Raw genomic sequence first — 13,511 nt, forward strand, 5'->3', positions numbered from 1 at the left:
ACTTTACATTTCTCTCACCACCAGGTTTTCAAAAGTACCTTTTGTTTGAACAACATTTTCCAGGATCCCTCATCCCCCTCTCCACCCTCTCGTGCTGGGTATGCGTCTGCACCCTGAGGCTTTCCGGACCCGCAATGGCTGCGGTTCTAATGATAGCCGAGCTGGGACAGCCTGTCACCGTGGAAACGGAGGGTGGAGCAGTCAGGTGCTGAATGCTGGGTGTTTTCAAAGCGCCGCATGAGGATGGGAACCTGGCCCGACGGATCCCCGCTCCACACACAGCTGTACCCCAGGCCCCACCAGACTCATGCGCAGGGATAGGGCTGCTAACATGCTCGTCTCCAGGATCTCCGGAGGCGGGAGGAAATGGGGGGCACTGATCTTTTTTTTTTTACATGTAGTTTAAAAGAAGAATTTGATGCATTCAGCATAAACGGACCATTGGTCATTGGGTAAGTCTCGGTGATGAGCTTTACAACCACTATTAGAATGGAGGCAAGCTGTCTGCCTCAGTGTGTTCTCATCAACCTCTGCTGCATATGTAACCCATTTACAGATAAACTCTCTGATTCACTGTGTAACCTGGTTAAAAGTAAACTCTCTCAATGTGTTCCCAAGTATAAGAAATGCTCTGTCTCACTGTTACCAACCCTCTAAGCCCTCGCATTGTGCTGCCAGGAGAGTGTTCACAGCTTCGGTCTAACACATTTGTCTCTGAGAGTCGAAAGAACCATACAGCTCAGGGTGAAATGCCGTTGTGAAAGGCGCAGTGCCAAAAACCTCTAACCACCACCGCTGTAACTTCTGACCTCCAAGCCTTCGAGCCATAATGAAAGGTCTCTGACTCACGCCCACGAACACACACACACACAATTATAGGCAGCCCTTGCACACATACACAAGCTTCCATATGGAGATGCACACATGCAAAGGCAAACATACAAGGAAAACACACAGATCCAAAAGCCAGTCACAAACCTGGTTATTTTAAGCTGTACATCAAAATGATTATAAATATCACTTTATAACATATAAGCATTATAATCAGGCGAGCTGTTTGACCCGCCTCTGCCAGAATAAACAGAGCGCTGTATGATTTCACACTCCGTCATCGGGTCTCGCTCTCCTGCAGCCCAACAGACTGTACACTCCGCCGCTCCAGAGACGGCGCCTCGAATGGCTGCCGCTGCCACCTCGCAGAAACCCGCCATCACTAACACCTTGCACCCGTTTCCTTTCCTGCTGGCTCACACTTCTCCTCGCTCCACACCATCTCACCTGGCTCTGAGAACAAGCGCAATTATCATGCCTGTGACAGGAGTGGGGAAGCACCTGGCCCTCTTCCAGAACCTTCCAGAAACACCCGCACGCTCCCTGCTTCCTCCCTTATGAACCCTACCACAGTTCCGCCCTGAACCGCAGCCCGGACTGGCAACAAATTAAAATGTCCTCCAAGAATGAGGAAAAAACTGCTTTGAGAGGGTGGAACATTTTTATTTAAAATGAGCAGCCTTCTCTCCAGTGTTATAGTAAAGAATATAGTAGGTAGGTAGGCTGGCTCATCTGGTTAAGGCACCACATTATGATGTATGGACGAGCCCCACAGCTTTGGATCGAATCCAGACCATACCAGTCCCAACTGTGGCTGGCAGCTCCATAGGGTGACATGCAGTGAGGGTTCAGTAAGTTGGATCCCCATTCATCACTTTGTAGTGACCAGCGGGGGTCAATCTGGCACCCGTGGACTGCATTCTAAAGCCGCATGTGAAGCTCTTCCTTCAACTGCAGTTTATGCAAGTATAGCAGTAGTCTGTTCTGTGAAAAGAAGCAGCTGGTGACATCACATGTCTTGGAGAACCATGGACGTCTACACTCTCCCGAATCTGCAGTGTGGGTCACGCATGAATGCAGCTTCGGCCACAGATTATTGGTCATTCCAAATGTGGTTGGGAACTGGACATGCACAGCCATCTCTTGGGCACAAAATACTTTTTTAGAAAGAAGAAAAAAAAGAACATTCATATGGGTGAAAAAAATAAAACAAACTGTTTACAGTAGGGGCATGTAAATAAATACAGCGACAGCTGTGAATATCACACACTTGGGTAAAGGGAAAACACAAATTCTCTAAATACTGTAGTTAAATCTAATCATTGTCAGATGATTGACTACCTCTTTTCAAAATGCATTGGCAATGATGTGTGAAAACCAACCCATAAGAAGTCTTTTTCAGTTGACTGGGGATGAAATACTCTTTTCTTTCATTTAGTAATATCATTTGTAATATGACATTCATCTTATATAGCCCTGTGATGGATTGGTGACCAGTCCATGGTGCATTACTGCCTCTCACCCAATGCAAGCTGGGATAGGCTCCAGCCTCCCTGTGACCCTACCCAGGAATAGGCGACTATAGATAATGGATGGAAGGATGAATTTGTCATTTTTAAGTTTCTTAGGACAAGAGCATCTGCTAAATGAACGTAATGAAATGTAATGGCCCCGCTGAGCAGCCCACCGGCAGCCCTGTATCAGCACCCATTCAGTCAGCCGCTTGGCTGCCCGTTGGACCTGAAAGCACCTCACAGAACCAAAACTGGAATTACAAAGAAAGAAAAGTGGGCAGTGCTGAACAGGAGCATTGTAAGGGAGGGGTTAGGATGATTCCAAGGGCCCTGATTGACAGGGACCCTCAAAAAATATTAGAACATAGGATTTTCCGGGGTGGTGGCGGCCAATGTGAGATCTTTTCAGGAGGCCCAAAATCTCTGCTGGTGCCCCCGGTGCTGAGGGTAAGAGCGGTGGTTAGACAGGAAAACAGAATGCCAGACATGGGGGTGAGGGCTGAGAGCAGGTGGCAAAAGTCATGGGGCATGGGGGAATTCCAGACTATGGTGAAAAGAAGGAATTATGGGACATCCCCCTGTGGAGTGTTTCTCACCCAATCCTAAATAGGTCTGCTTCACTATATCTCACACACAGAAAGTGCATAAACCAGATTAACGTGACTCTTCAGTGCAGCAAGTCTTCCACTCCTTTTTCTCGCACACATCAAACTTCCCTCTCCTTCCTGCTCTGCTATTCCAGTCATGTTCCCCAGTCCCAGGGACCCTCCTCTCCCTGCGTCTCCCTGCCCTGCTGCTATTGGATCACTCACATTCTTCACGGCCCACAGCCCTTTGAAGCACAGTCTTCATAACTATACACCCTAGCTATGCACATGATTAAAATTCCCACACATGTACAAGGTTGTTATTGCAGTTCTTGGTATGTTCCAGCGGGCATTTTACACATCCATAATCAATCAAATGAACCGAGTCCAGCCACTTTCTCTGCACAGTAATATTTCTCTTAACTTCAAGCAGAACGTGAACTACAGAATAGATATTTTACACAATAACCTTTCTTTTCAAAGACTGTGAAGGCATTGGTCTATATATAGTATCAAAAAGAGAGAAAAAAAATATTAGAAAAGCCTGAATCAATTTTCTTGGTTTATTAAGTAAATCAACATCTAATGCTTTGATTCTTATCTATAATTGCTGAAGAGTTTCACAGTTGTCCAATATCCTACAGGCTCAGCTTAGGCATAGAAGAAGCTACCAAATATGGCCAAGAAGTATCTGGCCACCCTTTAGTCTGGGGCTGTTTTCCATGGTTTGGGCAAGGCCCCCTAGTTACAGAGAAGGCAAATCTAAATGCTACTGCATACAATCGCATTTGTGTTATATGTTCTAGCCCAAGGGAAGGCCCTTCCCTGTTTCAGCATGACAATGCCCCCGGGCACACAGTGAGGTCCATATAGTAATGGTTTTGTCGAGAATGGGGTGGTACAACTTGACTGGCCTCCACAGACCCCGCACCTCAACCCCACCCAACACCTTTGGGATCAATTGGAAAGCCAACTGTGAGACAGGCCTAATCGCCCAATCAGTGCCCAAACCTAATGCTCTTCTGGCTGAATGGAAGCAAATGGAAGCTGCAATGCACTAACATCTAGTATAAAGCTTCCCAGAAGCACGGAGGTTGTTATAGCAGCAAAGGCGGACCAACTCCCATAATGCCCATAATTTTGGATTTTGGATGTCAGATGTCCACATACTTTTGGCCATACATCATACCCAACCAGCATTTCAACATTTTATTCATGGGTGAATAAAGGTTGGATTCACGTGGCTCAAGGTTGAATCACTGTTGAATTGTGCTTCGATTTTGAAAGGCAAATCAACATTGATATCGCAACGTTGTTTCAACGTCTTACTTAAAGAACATAACTTTATATATAATTATAGTCAATTATAATACATAATTATTATATATAGACATTATTATGTATAATAATCATCATTAATAATAATAATAATGGTCATAATAATAATTTAAAAGGCAGAATGTTGTTGAAAACATTGGGCTCTATCTTACACCCGGCGCAAAGCGGCGCCAAGTGCAATGCAAGTGTCTTTGCTAGTTTCAAACTGACGCAGTGTCATTTTCCCGTCCAGTGCCCACGTTGTTTAAATAGCAAATGTACTTGCGCCCATCTGAGCACCCATGGGTGTGTTGGTCTTAAAATGAGGTGTAGTCAGGTGCATTGTTGGCACATTGCTATCTTGAGGCAGCGGAAAGCGATTGCGCGATTGACCAACAAAAAACTGGTCTTAAGTCAATGGCGCAGTATTTTACTGTTAATTTAAGGGCACATTATTAAGATAGTAATATGCGCCTAAATAGGCCGGTGCACAATACGCGATATTTTTTAAAAATACATCCGTTTCCTCTGCAGAGAAGCGTTCTTTCCTACTACTTGACAAATCCGCCATTATAATAGCAATCCGCCAAGGTGCAAGCGCACCTGGCTTTTAAAGGGAATGGGAGATGACACTCTGGTTTATTTCATGCTACGCCCAAAACACACCGATGATTAATTAAGAGACTAAGTACAACCCCTTTGAACCATGCGCCTTACTTTGCTCTCAGATTATCCGCCGTTAAACTAGCAAAATGGATTTGGACACGCCCTAAATGCACTTGCGCCATGTGCTTTAGACCGTGCGCTTAGATCGTTAAAATATAGCCCTGTATGTTGATTCAACATACAGATCTTGTTAAAATTTAAACGTTGAATTATAAGTATTTTGTTAACCTTTTTACAACCATTTAGCATTAAACGTTGTTTCAACGTTTTTTCAATGTTGAAACAACAACTGACATTATTTCAACCACATTTCAACGTTGAAGGTCGGTCACGTGCCGGCTGGGTAGTGTACAATGAAGAACCAATGAACACAAATTCCATCTTAGAACATCTGTCAAAAGGAAGCAGAATACTTCATTGATCATTTGAGAGTGCCAGTCGACTGTAGGCTGGTAGTTTAACTCCCTTTAGACCAGTGTAGCTGTAGTGCAAATGGAAAAGCAGACCCAGAAAGAAAGCTTCTGTTTAATTCTTTTCCTGGGTTTTTAGCTATGAATCATTACAATACAGGCATTTAGTATATGTTCTTAACCAGAGCAACTTACACAGCTTTTGTATTTTTTGTTTTTTTTTACATAGGACCCATTTCTGAACAATATGTGTGGCAGATGAGCATGGGAATAACCCTGCATAACCATGTTGCAACAATGTATATGTACTTGCATTGACTACAAATTATCCTTCAGAGTGAATTTGCCTCAGCAGATGCCAAAAATTGGCTTAAAAACTCCAGCTGGGTAAGCTATCTACCAAGTCGTAATAATATATTACTAGTAATGGTAATAGTTACCTACCACTTTTTCATTGGGCCACACTGATACTGATAAATTTAATTTCCTATGCACAACATTTCTTATAAAAACTGGTAAGGACTAAGAGCTCACATTATAATGTAAGCTGTACCTATGCTTTCTATGTGTTCTGTGAGTATGAAAGCATAAGTCTGAATTCCATCAACATATGCTTAATTTTCACAATTAAACAGTCAGATTTTTCTTCAGACAGTTTGTTGGATTTAGCCATCAACAAAATGAACGGCTAAAACATCACAAGTTAAACAAAGGAGCACCTGCAAAGACTAGTGTTTGTTGAACACAAGCCACGCATATGGGCCCTTGTGCTTTGTAAACGCTGAATAAATCAACACATCGCTGCAGACTGAAACAAGGCCAAGGGAGTGCAGAGGGGCTCATCGCTTTGATACTGGTGAGTAAAACAACATCAAACTGCAAATCATAATGACTCACCCCTATGTCTTCTGGAGTGGGCTGGACCAACAGATCAGACGTGGGGTTTGTTGTGGGCACAGGGTCCGGGATGGCGGTGCCAGGGATGTGGTCAGATGTAGGGTCCTCCTGTACTTCTGGCTGCTCTGTGGTGGTCAGCGTGTCCTGCAGGATCCTCATGACCTCTGTCTCCTTGGACAGCGTCCCTGTCCTGCACTTCCCATTCTTCACCAGCTCCTGGGCGAGGCTCTCGATGCTGTCCAGGATCCTCTGGAGCAGGGCGTTGTCCCCGTCTTCGCCAGACCCATCGATGGGTTCCCAGCTGACCCAGGTCGAGGGCACAGGAGGTCCACAGGAGGGACGCTGGTGTTGAGCGATCGAATGCTGGCTGCCATTCCTCTGCTCTAGGCCTCTGATGTTGTCGGGAGGTTCCTTCACGATGCTCCGGGAAAGATGCTCCAGATCCGTCAGCAGCTTGTCGATCTCATCACAGTCATCCCCTGTACGCCCCACGCAGCCCTCTCTTGGCCTCGGCTGCAGACGCGCACTCTCAGTGGGAATGCACATTGCTTCCCCGGGCCCCAGCTTCAGCGCATTCTCCTTGCTGACCCCCTCGGGTGCCTCGTGGAACGTCCCACCCCCCTCGACCCCCGCCTCGCTGCAGTCGTCATCCTCCACGATGCTCAAAGGCTCCTTGGGTGTCACGTCAACAACCAATTTCTTCTTGATAGCTCGTTCCATTGAACTCACAAAAGAGAGGCCATCGGGATGGTTGAGTTGGATGTTCGCCGTTACCTTTCCCCGCTGTGGCGAAAGACACCGAGGAGAGGCGGCAGGTGAGCAGGGGGTTAGGAGGTTCGGGGCTGGCTCTGCCTTCCCCAGGACCTCGGGCTGGGAAGGAGTGGGAGGTGGAGGCAGCAGGGCGCTGAGCTCAGGAGGGGATTGGACCACATCCTCGTACCGAGGTGGCAGGTCGTCCCTGAAAACAGAGGAGGGGGAGCTCTGCTGCAGCCACTGCAGGGCCCGGAGCAGCTCAGCCAGGTTGCCCTGCTCCTGCCGCCAGGGCTGGGCCAGCTCTGCCCCAAGCCCAAGTGGGAGCTTTTTCAGGAAGCCGGACAGACTGGCTAGCGCGCTCCGGTAGGCCATCTCAGACCCGCTGTAGTTGCCGTCGTCACCGGCGGACTTCTTGGAGATGCAGCACTGCCTGATGATGTCAGTACACCTCCTGAGGTCCTCGGAACAACGCAGGAGGATCTCCAGGCATGCCCGCATGTCCTGCCCTGGGGCCCCGCCCTCCACCTTTGCCTTCTCCAGAATCCGGGCCAGCAGATCTTCCTCCGCCGCAGAGTTCAGGCAAGACGGTCCGGTCGCCACACTAACACTTGGCTCAGGCCCAAGTGGGTCCTCTGGGGGCGGAAACCCAAAAGGCAGGCAGTTCTCCTCGTTCCCAGCAGTGAAGCGACTGAGGAGGACGTCCAGGTCGGCAGACCTCCTGAGGAGGGAGTCAGGGCGGGCCTTGCGGCACTTGCGTAGGATGGTGTGGCTGGAGAAGACCCTGTCCCTCTCGTGGGAGAACTCCTTCACCTTCCCACTGGCAAGGTTGATGGCCTCCCCCGTGATGTCCTTCAGGCTGCCGGAGAATACCTGGCCGGCCAGTCCCCTCCTGGCCCTGGAGACACCCTGGAGGGCCTGGTAGCAATCCTCCATCATGACCTCAGCCCCGCCCATAGGGAAGCCGTTCCCCAAGACTGAATATTTGCCAAAGTGCCTGAGGGCGGTGGAGGACTGGGTGGCAGCAGCTGGCGTTGGGCCGACGGTGGCATCTAGCAGCTCTGCGCAGGCACTGCGGTGGGCCGCAGTGCAGTCCAGGCCATGCGTGAGGAGCTGACAGGGTCCAGTGCAGTAGTGAACGGCATGCTGGGCACGCCTGTCAATCACAACGCTGCTATAGTAGTTCAGGCTGCTGACCACCACGTGGTACGTGGCTGCCATCCCAACACACGCTCACAATCCTCGGCCGTTCACTGCTTACTCCTCAAAAAACCCACACAAAAAATGTCCGAGCCCAAGTGACTCTGCATTAAATCTTTTTTGTTCTGTAAGCTTCAAATGTTTACTGATAATTTAAGCTGTTAGACACGGCGGTGCGGGTTGTCTACACACAGATGACCAGGCTGTACTCTACAGAATTAAAGAGATGCTGCTGAGTTCACAGTGGAGAAGGGTGGGTACGACATCCCTCTGTGCTGGGGCTGGCCAGATATATTGCATCCCCACTCATAGCTCCCCCATTGCTGGCGCTGACATGTTAGGCATTTGGACGACTCGCTCACGTTTCCGGGCTCCAAGGACGGCCCCCGTGGGTGACAGATGCCTTGATGGTTTTCTCAGATGTTCTGAAGTTTCCTCTCTCTTCGCCCCTCTCTGTCACGGTATGTGTGAAAAGATGTGGAGATACCACCTGCAGTTTCAGCAAAGAGACAAGAAGAACAATATGCTTCAACGTTAACTGAAATTATAAGGTAGCAACATGTGTTTTTGATGAATGTTTGTAAAGCAGGAGCGAGCTAGCACTGTGGGAAATATAGCTGGTGCCAGCTGAAGCCGTTCACGTCTTCTCTGTCTTGATTTACCAAAACAGCCTGTAGCCACACATGTAGCAGTGCTCAATAGATCAAAAGGCATAACATAAAAAACATACATTTCAAGGAAGATGCAAGAAGATTCATTAATGTTTTCACAGTGGCTGTTTTTATGTGTATCACACTAACAGTGCTTTTTCAGGGTCAGTTGGCATGCTCAATTAAAAAGATAAGGAACAAGCAGGGCTCTCCAAAAAAAAATGAAACATTCGCTCATTTAAAAAAAAATATTCGTCAGAGAACCTCTTCAAAGAAGCCATTATATTGAAAAGCACTTAGCCCCCCCCACCCTCCCCCCCGCCCCTGGTTTATAATGGAAATCCAAGGTAGAACAACAAGCTCTAAATTTGCAAGGGAATCATATAGATTATACAGGCATTCTGCTGAATTCCTGCTGCTGAATTTTTGCCACATCAGAAAATCAAAAAACTGTACAGAACAATGTTACTTTTATATAAGTAAAATATGTCTTTTTATTAATGTTCTGTATATTGCATGCTTAACAATACACATATAAACAATGTAAATGTGTACACATTAGTACATTGAAAAATTTGTTTTACATAATAATGACTGCTATATTATTTAACTTCATTCATTTTTTTCATGTTCCTTTTTCACCCGGCCTGGCTTGATCAGGATTGCACCGAATTCTAGCCTCCTAAATCAAAGTTTAGATGACATACATCATCCAGCTGAAAGCTTATACTGTAAGATATAAGCTCATACCACTAACCCTAATGTCACAAACATATGTGACTGTTTCCTCCCGTAAGCCACAAGTGGAAAAGAATGTACTTTAAATGTATTTGAAATAAGATGTACTTTAAAAAGACATTCTATACAGTTTAAAGAATTAAAAACGTTAAAAGAACGTTAAAAGAAGCTAAAGTAAAATCTACGAGTTAATGAACATTCTGTGAAACTAATGTAACATTAGTATATTTTGACATTTTATAAATAAGACTTGAGTTTTTTGTTTTATTTTTATGACTGACACAGCTGGAATGACACAGGGCACCTGCAAAGGCATGAATGAAAATGCATATGAGAAAACCATGTTTCGTTATGAATCGCTGATACAGCACAGTTCAGAGTGGCCTTTTCAGATAACTTATTTCTCCTGTCCAGGATCAGTTTGCGGAGCCTTTATCTGTGGCAACAATCAGCTCATTTAGTTGGTGGGTTTGCAATGCTGAGATGACAGGTTCTGAGTTTTGACATACAGCATCTCACAGTACCATTACTGTAACACTGCATACTGACACAGAGTAATATGTCCTCCTTGCAGGACCCATATGGATTTGTAGTGGACGCCTGGCTCTGGCAAGTTTTGTGAGTATTGAGACGAGAAGGCGTGAGCAAGACAATATTTTGGGGCAATGAGGGCAATGGCCCACAGTAACTATTCAGAACAACATTCAGTTCCATTAGATATGTATACAATTCTAGCAAATTCCTTTCAGCATTTGTACTCTGATTTTGAAAATTGATTGCAACTTTCTATTGACTATACTATGTTTGTTTTGGGTGTAGGGGAGCAGGTCTGGTTATGGGTGTTCAGGATTCAGGATACCCATGGAACTCCATCATACAAATAGGGAGGGACAGAATAGTTCAACGAGGGATAATTACATTCCAGGGCCTGGTATCTGTCAGTGTTCACAAATGTGCAGTTTTAAAACAAAAAGGAAGTAAAAAAAGCAAAGCTGGCCCTTGAATATTATTTTTTAATGAATTTAATAAAATATTCATTTTTGTGTGCTCATATTACACAATCAAAATAACTTCACAGTCTGTAGAAAAACATGATTGACTCGAATCAGCTGCCTCAGCTCATAGCCCAGTCCATTGTCTCCAATCACAATATGATTCATTCAGTCATCAGTCATCCATTTTATCAGTCTCCATTTCCAATACACGCCATCACTGTTGGATATAAAGTCTCTCTCTCCCTCAATCTTTCTCCACAAAGAGTTTAAGATGGCCTTGAAGTGACCATCAAAGAGTTTAAGATGGCCTCCTCCTCCACTCGAAAGGTACAGACTTAGTCAAATTGATGTAGTCCTCATGGCCACAAATCAGGATCTGTCTCTGCAGTGACCTGTGTGTGTTTCTGGCAAGATTCTCCTGCTTCTCACACATCTCCCCCACTACACGCTCCATTACACTGCTGAAGGGTGCTCTGCGCTTCCCCAAGATAATCCCTCTGAGGTGATCTATACTTGAACCCATCTGGAAAAACTGTGCACATTACCCCCGTAAAGTGAGCAAACAGGTGTAACAGCTACACAAATGTTTACATTGTGGGCATTAAAACTCATGTAGACCTCTTTCCTTAATCTTCTGGACCTCCTTCATTTCCTGTGCTTGGTCCTCTTTGCTATTTGCATGCCTCTACATTTTCTTCATAACAAACTATACCTGTTTCATGATGTTTACAGCACGATCTGACTGAAAATGCAACAGAGGAATGTCACACTAGTAGTACCATGCCTTCAACAGTTCTAGTAATTACAACTTCACACCAAAACATTTTTTGAGATGGGGTGGAGCACAGCGGAGGTGGACAAAATATAAGGACATATCTCTAGGGATGTATCAGGATTTTTTGCCTAAACACCTCTTGCGGTTCCCACAAAAGTTGCATCAGGGACCCCTAAGCATATCCAGCGATGCCAAAAATAGGGGTCAGCCACTGCTGGCACCATAAAAACAGTATCACTTTGAGGTGCTACTCAAAGAAGGCATACACGTGACGGAGTGTAGCACAGTGGGTAAGGAACTGGGCTTGTAACCGAAAGGTTGCAGGTTCGATTCCCGGGTAGGACACTTCCGTTGTACCCTTGAGCAAGGTACTTCACCGAAATTGCTTCAGTATATATCCAGCTGTATAAATGGATACAATGTAAAATGCTATGTAAAAGTTGTGTAAGTCGCTCTGGATAAGAGCGTCTGCTAAATGCCTGTAATGTAATGTAATGTAATGTTGATCTCTCATAAAATAGGGGCGACATAGCTCAGGAGGTAAGACCGATTGTCCGGCAGTCGGGGGGTTGCCGGTTCAAACCCCGCCCTGGGCATGTCGAAGTGTCCTTGAGCAAGACACCTAACCCCTAACTGCTCTGGCGAATGAGAGGCATCAATTGTAAAGCGCTTTGGATAAAAGCGCTATATAAATGCAGTCCATTTACCATTTACCATAAACAGCAGTGCTTCACCTGGAAAACAGTGACTCAACTACCAGATGCTCTTATTCAGGGAAACTTGCATAGGTTGCTCTTTTTTGCATGCAGAACTGGGTATTTCCCACAGAAATGGGAAACTAGGAAACTACAATCCCCATTCCTGTTCAGTTCCCTGGAGGTTCTGCTCCTTTTCCCCACCCACAGTCCAGACTGCTCCAAGCCTCCAGCCCCAAACCTCAACCAAGCAAACAAACCTGGGTGCCAAGATGTATTGCTTCCCTGCTCGGAACTGCATATTAACATACACTTTTTCCTGGGCCTTTTACTTTATCTGCTAGTTTAATATCCCAGGCCATAATCTGCCCAACCATTATTGATTACCCTCCTATATCAGGGTTCCTCCTACTGCAAACCAAATCTACCTACAGGTACAAATAAAGTAACATGAACCTGAAGATTTCTTCTCACTAGAGTGTTTTTCTCACCACTGTTTAAGTGTTTTTAATCCCACTAAGGATTTTGTTTTAACCACACCTGCTATTTTTTGGGATATATGCTCGGTTCTTTTCTAGTTATTTCATTTTCTGTTTTCTGTAGTGTCTTTATGATAGTGTCTGTAAAAAAAGTGCTTTACACGTAAAACTGAAGTTAATTTTGGCAGAGTGTAAAATGTACACAAGCAACAGTGTCTGACTGTGATATTACAGAAAACGTGTGCACAAGAGGACCTCTGCACCATGGAAAACACATAAAACAACAGGATCTCTAGCCCATGCGGATAAAGTTACTCTCAATGAATAATATGGACAAGGACCAAAGTTATCTTCTCCAATAGATCTGTACAGCACACTAATCTGTCTGTGATTATCTACTTTCAGAAAAAGTTTGCCATTGAGGACTTCAGTCTGTATGAAATACAACTTTTAAATATTACAAGCAAATATGAATATGATCTGTTGAGATGAGCTCAGCAAAGCCTGCCCTAATGGGCAGACCACAAGGGAGGTGAGATTTGTGGCCAGAGCGCCGTGGTCTGGTCTAAAGCCAGGAGCTGCACTTGGCGGGCTGGTCTGGAAACACACCAGCCAAACTGATTCCCACCACGTGTGCAGCTGTTTACTTTGATGTAATCAAGATCCACATGACACCATCAGTGCTGCAGTCTGGTGCCACATTTAATTTTTTAAAAAGCTAGCAGTCAGGAGGCTAGAGGTTCTGCCTATGGTCTGCCATTTACCCTCAAGTGAAGTGCTCAAGTTGTGGTACATCTCCAGCTGTTCAAACAGATCAAATGGCAATAATCAGATGTGTAAGTCGTCCCAACATAATAATAAAGGCTTATGTCAGGAAAAGAAATGGTGGAATGTTAAGATACAACAGCATGATATGATTGTACTACGTGGCTCTGATCCAAGCATTGATTTGAAGTGTGTGAATGCATGCATCATGCGTTTTTAAACTTGACCAACAGCCTGAGTCA

At 45.4% G+C, this 13,511-nt stretch overlaps 1 protein-coding gene across 2 annotated transcripts in view; it reads right to left on the reverse strand.

Annotated features, from left to right (window-relative positions):
* The window catches only part of LOC135253396 (serine/threonine-protein phosphatase 2A regulatory subunit B'' subunit alpha-like), an 82,987-nt gene that overhangs the window by 24,308 nt on the left and 45,168 nt on the right, over positions 1 to 13,511 (reverse strand). For both annotated transcript variants that reach the window (XM_064332645.1, XM_064332646.1), the window contains exon 2: positions 6,223 to 8,662. In XM_064332645.1, coding sequence (XP_064188715.1) covers positions 6,223 to 8,193 — 1,971 coding nt within the window. In that variant the 5' untranslated portion in view covers positions 8,194 to 8,662. The remainder of the gene's footprint in view (positions 1 to 6,222; positions 8,663 to 13,511) is intronic.

The sequence above is a fragment of the Anguilla rostrata genome, chromosome 4 (assembly GCF_018555375.3).
Source record: "Anguilla rostrata isolate EN2019 chromosome 4, ASM1855537v3, whole genome shotgun sequence".
Lineage (NCBI taxonomy): Eukaryota > Metazoa > Chordata > Actinopteri > Anguilliformes > Anguillidae > Anguilla > Anguilla rostrata.